Consider the following 9,365-nt stretch of genomic DNA (forward strand, 5'->3'; position numbering starts at 1 on the left):
TAAAATTTGATTTTATAAATTTTTAATTGTTGAAATTTACTATAACAATGAAATTAGTCAATTTTTGTTGACGGGTCAAAGACAGAAAAAATAAGAACTAAAACTTTTAAAAACTAATATATTTAAATTAACCAATAATCAAAAAGTTCATAATAAAAAATAATTTGATATCACATGTAAATTAATAAAAAAATACTTACAATAATTTTTTAATAAAGTTGTGCGCATCGATTATTTTGGATTTAAATTCATCAATTATTAACTCTGTATTGAAGAACATTCATCTATTCGAGATTAAATTTTGGATATTTTGATTCACATTACTCTTGTTTATGAGCTAAAGCATTAAAGTTTACTAGCTCAAGCGTAGGAGATTTATTTAAACAATTTGTATATTTATTTTAAAAATTTTGTCAATTATTTTCAACTTATTCATACCTTAATTAAACTTGAGAAAAAAAATAATGCAGTCAACATGCAATATTTTTATTTAAACTTATAATACTAAATACAAAACTATAATGCATAAAATATAAATAATTAAATACAATATACAAGATTAATAATTTTCTCTTATATTATTAAAAATAATAAAAAATGATCTATTGATGAAATTTTAAGTAACAATACAACATTAGAACTTATATTTAAAAATTATATAATAATTTTTTAATTTTTTAAAATTAAACTCATAAAAAATAAAATTAAGATAACAGAAAAAAAAACATGACATGTAGAAAATAAAATCCACATATGTCATAATAAAAAAAGAGTAAAAATTTAGAGAAAAAAATTTATAAAAACTTAGAACATATAAACAAATAAAATTAAAATGAAAAAAAATAAATAAAAATAAAAATAATAATATAAATTGAAATGAGAAGACAAAAGAAAACTTTACATTTTTTTAATTTCACATTATGGTGTTGAGTAGTCCCCATCCCTTTTTGTTTAAATTGTCAAGTTCATAAATCCCTCATAAAGAATTAAATGTGTTTCGATAATGAGTTACATACAAGAGAGTAAAGTAAAAATGAAAAAAGAAAAAAAAAAGAGTGAAAGAGATGTGAAGAAACTTTTTTTTTTTATGCTGAAAATTTTCGCAAGGCCCAGTTATCCTGTAATTATTTTATTAATAATAGAAAAAATTAAATACATTAGGGAGGGGGACATAAACTGAACCTTCAGAATTACATTAGATCGAGAAGAATTTCGAAAAGTACCTAAAATGGAGAGTTTCATTTTGTGTGCATATTTGTGAATGCAATCATAAAATCAAAACACTTCCATTTTACAAGATTTTAAATAATTAAAATAAATAAATAAATATAACAAAGTTAAATTATGAGTACTACTCCTTTACATTTATTTAAATATGACATAAGGTAAATTTGTTTTATCTAATCACAGAATACCTTGGAGCTCACCTTGCGCATGTGTGAAGACATGGAGATTTTGAAGAGTATGATCGCAATTCGACAAATAATCAGCAGCTTGATTTCCCTCCCTATGAATATGTGATATACGAAAAGACATGACTTGCAAACATTTTCTAATAGACTATAGCAAATAACGAATTTTGTATGAGCCTTTATGATTATCCTGTATCATTTGTTGACAACCTACACAACTATCTCTATTCACACTCTTGACACATTATGTTCCATGCATAAACGTAGGCCTCTATGAAGTGCCATTAATTCCGCCTGCAATTAATTTTGTGAGCCAAAGTTTTTTGAAAAATCCAAAATAAGATTACCTATATGGTCCCTCAAAACATCTCCCTCAGCAACATTCTGATAATCGTCCTTAGAACTACTATTGACATTCAACTTAAGTTCGCCTATCAATGGTTTAATCCAATGAATAATTTTTGATCAGGGCCTGGTTGTCTTGTGCAAATTTAAATCCCCAGTGTATAGCAATGTCAAGGTCTCCTTTCCACTGTCATTTACATAATAAACCTCCTTGAAAAAGCTGTCTCAATATTTTCATAATTCGCCAAATAACTCGATCAGGATTCATGCCTAGGTCCTTATGCTTTGCATCATTCCTATCAACCCATAAGAACCAGAAAATAAACAAAGGCAATAATGTAAAGAAACTTAAAAAAGTTAAAGAGTGAAAAAATTAATAAAACATACAAGTCATTTGTTATTTTTTATTTAAGATTTAGGATAAAATTCTTTTTTAGTAATAAACAAGGTGGATCCGCCCTTATTTATTAAGAGAATATATAAAAAATTTAATTATAATTTTATATTCTTACTTTTTTTACATACACATGTGTCTTAATGATCAGAACATGAAAATGTACAAATGGTCAATTCAATAAGATAAGTATTAAAATTTTGAAATTTGAAAAATTCAAATTTACCTTATTAAAAAACAAAACGAATCGAATTAATATCCTTAACAAAAAAAAATGACAAAACATATGCCATATTTGTTGATTGCTTTGTTTTTTTGTTCATCCTCTTACCAATTTCCTTCATTTTACTTTCTTTTTTATTTTAATAACGAGAAGCTTCGGTCATTAAAATAAATTTTACTTTAAAATATCTCAATAATTAAAATTTAAAATATTAATTTAAAAATATTTAGTTCGAATCTAAAATACCTCAAATAAATCTGCAAGTAGACTGTGTGTAAAAGACTAAAAAAAACCTTCCAATTTATATTTCACGTGGCCACCAATATAGACTGCTCCACTTTCAGCTGAAGGTTATTTTTGTCATTCCGAAAAATCCCACTAAAATCAAATTAAATCATAAGAAATTACATATCATCTTCTTTCTAAAAAGAATAATAATAAAAAAAAACAACTGTAGAAGTACTACGGTTCCTCTAGATTCTAGGGTTTCTCTTTCTTTCAACGAAAAAGGCCAGGGGAGGGGTACCTTTCGAACTTTTTCCCTCTCCGCTCCTTCTCTTCAATTTCCCTGTAACTTTCTCTCCAATTTTCACAAGTCTTTCCTCCTTACCAAACAGATCTCCTGTTCAAAGCCTATCCCCAACCCTCTTTTCCCTAGCAAATCCCTATTTCTTCATTCCCCTCCCCGTTTCCCCTCTCTAAGAGTATAACTTTGCCCCCTAACCCCAATGCAGCTCCCTCATTCTACCGATGTCGTTGACACCCTACCGGAAAACCCGGACCCAAAACCCAACCAACAAAAGGAGGAAAACGACGACAATGAAAATGACACCAACAGCACCGCCGTCACCTCCGCTGTCGACGGCGGAGCTGACAGCAACAACAACCATAGTAGTAGTGGTACGGTTGAAGACTCGGTTCTCGATGTTTCCGGGAAAAGCGTGGAGTTTTCGATATTGGAAGAGTCGGGGGAGTCCGTGGACGGGCTTTATTTATACAAAAACGTGTTCAATTTGATTCCGAAATCAGTCGGGGCGTTTAGTCGGTTAAGGAATTTGAAGTTTTTTGGAAACGAAATTAATTTGTTTCCGGCAGAGGTTGGGGGTTTGGTAGGATTAGAATGTTTGCAGGTGAAGATATCGTTGCCGGGATTTAATGGAATGGCTTTAAGAAAGTTAAAAGGGTTGAAAGAGCTGGAACTTAGTAGGGTTCCGCCTCGGCCTTCGGTTTTGACTCTGTTGAGTGAGATTGCCGGGCTTAAGTGGTTGACCAAGCTTTCTGTTTGTTATTTTTCCATTAGGTATGTGTTTTATCAACAATTTATCTTTTTTGAATTTATAATTCTATAATCCTTTGGGTTAGGAAAATTTTCAGTTTTTTTCTTATATGTTTTTATGTGCATGCTATATTATATTTTTGGTTTGTTCCATTCATTAATATTATTCCAATTTAAAATGTCATTAGGAAATGTGCTGTCAAAGCTGAACTTAACACAGGAATAAAGGAGATTAAAGAATAATGAAAACTGTTAATAAAGATTCTGCTATCCTACTGTTATTTGTGAACAGTAAAAGTGTGGGGAAGGGGTGTATCGCTTTTAAGTTTTTGTCCTGCATTAACAAGGGATTTACTATAGAATTGTTTGGATAGATTGAGAAAACCACAATTTGAATTCGAATTGTTCCCTTTTCCTGCAGATACCTTCCTCCAGAAATTGGATGCTTAAAGAATTTGGAATATCTGGACCTTTCATTCAATAAGATAAAGAGTTTGCCAATTGAAATTAGTAATTTGAATGACTTGATTTCATTGAAAGTTGCCAATAATAAATTGGTGGAACTACCCTCGGGCTTGTCTTCATTACAAAGATTGGAGAACTTGGACTTATCAAATAATAGGTTGACGTCATTGGGGTCTCTTGAACTTAGCCTCATGCATAATCTTCAGACTTTGAATCTTCAGGTACTTATCTTATGAATGTAGACTTATTGATCCGTATCCTGTAATCTATTCTGATAAATTTAAATGAGCAGTTACCCTCAAACTTTTGTCATCACCAGTTATTTGCTTGTTCTGACCAGATTTAGATAGTCCTAACTCCTAAGCCCTTTCCTTTACATTTTTATGTAGGATGCAGCCAATTCAATTCATTTTGAGATTTATTCAGGATATACACTTGCATACTATTTCTACTTAAGGAGCAAAAGCTTAGGTGGTACAAGTACCGAAATAAATATTGTTCTACTTTTAATTAGAGTACATAGCATGTTAATTGATTAGTTTGTAACTTGTATGTCACACCATATTTAAATTTGTTGTTTATGTTTTGTTTCGTTTTGGCTTTTTTTTGGAAGAGGTGATTTTCATCATAATAGATAACTAGCGGTATATTTTTGTTAAAGCTTTAATGCATTTGCACAACATCTCAATATTTAAATCTAACCTTTTTTCCTGTTTATACATCTACACCATCAATCCAGTACAATAAACTTATAAGTTGTTCTCAAATACCTTCTTGGGTACACTGCAATTTGGAAGGAAATGGCAAAGGCACATCCAGTGATGATTTTACCAGTTCTTCGGTTGAAATGGATGTGTATGAAACTGCTGCTCAGGATAGTGATGGAAGTGTTTCTTATAATGGTAAGGTGTTTACAATCAGTTTTCTTATATAATTTCTCCCTTTCCAATCTCATAATATTATTTTTCATTTTTTTTAAGTGTCTTTAGGAATTAATTTATTCCATTCAAATCGACACAGGCTCTCATAAGACCTCATCAGGTATCTTAACTGTTGCATTGTCAAACAGTAGATGTTTTGCAACTCGGAGGTCAAGTAAACGATGGAAGAGGAGACATTATTTGCAACAAAGAGCTCGACAAGAACGTCTAAACAACAGCAGGAAGTGGAAAGGTGAAGGACATGCTGAAGTATTGACAATGAAGGCAGGTGGAGATGTACCAGGCAACAATGATGTCCCTACCTCTGACACTTGTGCAGAAGCTGCATCAGAAGTTGTGGGTGTAGATGATGACAAAACATTATCATCATCAGAAGCCAAAGATGAAAAATTGGGTAGTGTTAGATATGAGGATGATACACTTACTTTGGAGAAGGGGTTCTATGTAAAAAGTAGTACATCAGTTGGTCATGAGTCATTAAATAAAGGGAGTGAAGATAAATGTTCTCAGCTTGATGCATCCTTAGACCCTGTAGGAGAAGGAGCTATTGAGCAGGATGAAGGTTCATCCTCTGACATATGCAAGTCTAATTCTAAGTCGAAAAGGCATTCTGATAGGGATCTTAATAATCCTAAACCATGCAAGTCTCGAAAACCAACAGATTATTGCTACAATTTATCACGAAAGTATAGTACTAATTCATTTTGTGGGACAGAAGACCACCTACCAGACGGCTTTTATGATGCCGGACGTGATCGGCCCTTCATGCCATTGAGTAGATATGAGCAGACTTTTCATCTAGACTCTCGTGAAGTAATTCTTGTTGACAGGTTAATTTTACAAATGTTAATAGAAATAAAGTTGCTTTGTGAACCAAGAATACTAGATTCTGCTTAATGGGTTGGCAAACCATATTTCTAATCTTCTATTTATGTAATGATTGTGTATATCGTTTTCTCTAGGGAAAGAGATGAAGAGTTAGATGCAATTGCTCTCTCCGCTCAAGCTTTGGTATTTCATTTGAAGAACTTGAATGGTTTAGCAAAAGATGGAGAGCGGGTTCCAGTTGATAACTTGCAGATAGCATCATTGCTTGCTCTTTTTGTATCGGATCATTTTGGAGGGAGTGATAGAAGTGGTATTGTAGAACGGACACGAAAAGCACTATCTGGTTCTAACTATAAGAAGCCTTTCATTTGCACATGTTCAACTGGAAATGGTGACAGTGTTAGTGCATCTAACAAGACCTTGGATACTGTAGAAGATATTGTATTCTCTGAGCTCTGTGAGAGATCTTTACGGTCAATAAAGTCCAGAAGGAACTCCATTGTTGTTCCTATAGGTACTCTTCAGTTCGGTGTCTGTAGACACAGAGCGCTGCTTATGAAGGTGATTTTTTTTTCCTTTTTCTCTTTGGCTTTTTTGTATTTTGTGTTTGGTATTTATTAATTTTGTGCATTGTTACCTTTTGTCTTATTAAGACCTGGTATGACTTCAATTGCTACAGTATCTATGTGATCGGATGGAACCTCCAGTTCCTTGTGAGCTTGTTAGGGGCTACTTGGATTTCATGCCACATGCCTGGAATATCATTCTTGTAAGGAGGGGTGATTCATGGGTTCGCATGGTGGTTGATGCTTGTCATCCGCATGATATACGAGAAGAGACGGATCCTGAATACTTTAGCAGGTTAATTTTTTCACTTGACGCAAATATTCAGAATGTTTGTACTTGGAAAAACTATTTTGGAGATTTTCCCTTGTGTTTCTAGCATATTTGTTGTTATGTTACTGGTTTGGGTTGAAGATTTGGTCTCACTATAGAGCTGCAGGGTGGAATCTGGAAAGAGAGAGCTTGTGAAAGCAGAATCTTATGTTTTAACATTTTTGTGTTTACTAACTGCAGCAGTAACAGTCATTTTAAAATTTTTGTTCCTGTTATCTTGTGCTGATAATGTGTGTGTGCGTGCGTGCGTGCGTGCGTGCGTGCGTGTGTGTGTGTGTGCGCGTGCGTGCGTGTGTGTGCATGTTTGTGTGTGTTTGTGTGGATCAGATGTGATGCTATAAAACATTTTGCCTATTTTCATTGTTGTTTTGATAGGTATGTGCTTTCTATTACAGATACATACCCCTCAGTCGAAAAAAAGCTTCTCTTAGAACGGAAAGCACTCCTGTCTTCAGTTGTTCGTTTCCTTCTATGACCATAAGTGATGAAATTGAAAGAGTGGCTTCTAGTTCTCTCATTCGATGCAAATATGGATCAATGGAGGCTGCAGCAAAGGTGTGTTACTTGAGTTGTGTTGTCAGGTTTATATGATAATGCTGGCACTAAATGTGATGGATTTCAGATTATTTCCTGTGCTTTAGATATATGAGTTACAGTGTAATTACTATTGATTCAGATTTTTTTGTCATGGCATTGTTTTGCCTTTTCAATTAGCTATCAGTTTTTCAATTGTGTTCTAAGAATTTTTTTAGTTATGAATGTTTCCATGATGTGGATTTGCAGGTGCGCACTCTAGAAGTACTTGGTGCTTCACTTGATGAGGTGAAAAATTTTGAGTACAGTTGCCTGGGAGAAGTAAGAATACTGGGTGCTTTGAAACACCCTTGCATAGTAGAAATGTATGGCCATCAAATATCTTCCAAGTGGGTTCCTATAGGGGATGGAAAGTCAGAACATCGAATCTTGCAGTCTGCAATTTTGATGGAGTACATAAAAGGAGGATCTTTGAAGGTATGTATTTAGTGTTATATGTGGTTAGTTGAGTTGCTTGTCATTACACCTGATTTGTCCTGTTGCTTATGTGCAGACTCATATTGAGAAACTAGCTGAAGCTGGTGAGAAGCATGTCCCTGTGGATTTTGCATTGTGTATTGCACGAGATATTGCATCTGCATTGGTGGAGTTGCACTCAAAGCATGTTATTCATCGTGACATAAAAAGCGAAAACATTCTGATTGATCTGGATGAGAAGAGAGTTGATGGAAGCCCTATTGTGAAGCTCTGTGATTTTGATAGAGCAGTACCTCTTAGGTCTTTCCTGCATACATGTTGTATTGCTCATGTAGGGATACATCCTCCTAATGTTTGTGTTGGAACACCTCGCTGGATGGCTCCTGAGGTTCTGCGTGCAATGCATAAGCGAAATCAGTATGGACTGGTAAGTTTTTTTCTTACCATTTTATTCAATTGATAATATATTATTCCTTGATTTGGTGAAAATGATTGTGTAGCATGGAAAGCTTAAGCGGGTAACTTTGACAATAAAGAAAAGATAAATTACTTGGTAGGCTAAGGTGTACATGTTTATGTTGAATAGAAAGGGGAGGGGAAGGGAGGAAGTGGAAGTGGGTGTAACATATAGAGCAATATAATCCTTTTATCGATTTAGATATTGGTTTGAAGTGATATTCTTCTTGCCATATTTGCTTTGAGTTGTTTTGCTCCTTTCCGTGTTTAAGAAAATTACTTTGGTTTTGTGGATGTTTAAAGTCATGTTTCTTATTGGTTTCAGGAAGTGGACATTTGGTCATTTGGATGCCTGCTTTATGAATTGTTGACTCTCCAAGTTCCTTATTCTGGATTATCAGAGCTACTCATTCATGAACTTCTTCAGGTAACAGCAAATGTAAATCCTGAGATTCTCACATTCTTTTTTGATACCTTTGATCTAAGCAGGTTATTTCCTCTGATTACTATATGCAGATGGGCAAACGTCCAAGACTAACTGAAGAGCTGGAGGCGTTGGATTCATTGAGTGAGAGTGCAATGACCCAATCTGGGACAGAGCTTGATGGAACAGAAGCTGAAGTAGATACACTTAGATTTCTTGTTGATGTCTTCTGTCGATGTACAGAGGAAAATCCAACCGATCGCCCAACAGCCAAAGAACTTTATGATATTTTGCTTGAACACACAAATGGTTTCAGGAATTCGAGTTAGGAACATGTAGGTTAGCCGATAGTAATAATTGCTTCCCCATCCCAAATTATTGTAGCCTGATTATGTTGTGTTATTATATTTAACCCCTATACCATTGAGGACCAGATACTTGGACGTCTTCAGGAATTAATTACCCTCACAATTAGTTGCACTGACTAGGTTTAGCAGCCGGACTTAGTTTTGTTTTAGCAGTAGTGCAAGAAGTTAGATATGTCCAGCGGTTATAAATCTGTAACGGTATTGAGATGTGTAAATTTTGTAGGTAGTTAATTTGGGTTACCAGTATTTGGTTATCAAATGTATCTGGTCCACAATGTAAGTAAATCTGAGTTATTTATTAAAGCCCCCCCGATTTTGATTTTTA

At 33.9% G+C, this 9,365-nt stretch overlaps 1 protein-coding gene across 1 annotated transcript; it reads left to right on the forward strand.

Moving 5' to 3' along the window:
• LOC18603068 lies at positions 2,805-9,365 on the forward strand. Its single transcript, XM_007034819.2, has 11 exons — positions 2,805-3,674; positions 4,072-4,336; positions 4,855-5,017; positions 5,136-5,886; positions 6,019-6,445; positions 6,564-6,745; positions 7,177-7,336; positions 7,565-7,792; positions 7,869-8,219; positions 8,574-8,675; positions 8,765-9,365. The coding sequence occupies exons 1-11, from the start codon at positions 3,103-3,105 to the stop codon at positions 8,999-9,001; spliced, it is 3,438 nt and encodes a 1,145-aa protein (XP_007034881.2). The 5' UTR covers positions 2,805-3,102; the 3' UTR covers positions 9,002-9,365.

This window comes from Theobroma cacao, chromosome 4 (genome assembly GCF_000208745.1).
Source record: "Theobroma cacao cultivar B97-61/B2 chromosome 4, Criollo_cocoa_genome_V2, whole genome shotgun sequence".
Taxonomy (NCBI): domain Eukaryota; kingdom Viridiplantae; phylum Streptophyta; class Magnoliopsida; order Malvales; family Malvaceae; genus Theobroma; species Theobroma cacao.

Excerpts from the sequence above, each read along its gene's own strand:
- LOC18603068 (XM_007034819.2), top strand. The coding sequence starts at position 3,103 with ATGCAGCTCCCTCATTCTACCGATGTCGTTGACACCCTACCGGAAAAC. Across the intron at positions 5,018-5,135 it reads TGGAAGTGTTTCTTATAATG|GCTCTCATAAGACCTCATCA; the intron begins GTAAGGTGTTTA and ends AAATCGACACAG. Across the intron at positions 8,676-8,764 it reads TCATTCATGAACTTCTTCAG|ATGGGCAAACGTCCAAGACT; the intron begins GTAACAGCAAAT and ends TACTATATGCAG.